We start from the raw sequence: 345 nt of genomic DNA on the forward strand, positions 1-345 counted from the left end.
TATTAAATGAGCCTGCAAATATACACAAGAGCCTAAGCCCTTCTTTCCCCCGTCATTCCCTAGGCCCGGAAGGAGAGACAGAAGGAAGAGCCTCCTAACCCCACGGGACGGGTGAAGCGTGAACGGAAAGTGAAGAACAACTCAGAGCCGGTTAGTGTTACCATGTATCGCTATAACAAGGTCAGTATCCAGCCCAGTGGGGAAGGCAGGCAGGCAGGTGTCCCAAAGAGGAGAGTGCCCTCCCCCCCCAAGAGAGGAACATAATCAGTTGTTATAAGCAATGGCATTGTTAAATCGACATAAGAACTCCATAAATGATGAATCGGCAGTCTCACAAATCCTTTT

The 345-nt window shown here is 49.0% G+C and overlaps 1 protein-coding gene across 1 annotated transcript in view; it reads left to right on the forward strand.

The window, feature by feature from the left end:
• The window catches only part of LOC119593670 (nucleolar protein 58-like), a gene marked incomplete in the record, with an annotated part of 14,042 nt that overhangs the window by 9,242 nt on the left and 4,455 nt on the right, over window positions 1-345 (forward strand). The window contains 1 exon segment of the mRNA XM_037942628.1: window positions 64-180. Coding sequence (XP_037798556.1) covers window positions 64-180 — 117 coding nt within the window.

Source organism: Penaeus monodon, chromosome 32 (genome assembly GCF_015228065.2).
Source record: "Penaeus monodon isolate SGIC_2016 chromosome 32, NSTDA_Pmon_1, whole genome shotgun sequence".
In the NCBI taxonomy this organism is placed as follows: domain Eukaryota; kingdom Metazoa; phylum Arthropoda; class Malacostraca; order Decapoda; family Penaeidae; genus Penaeus; species Penaeus monodon.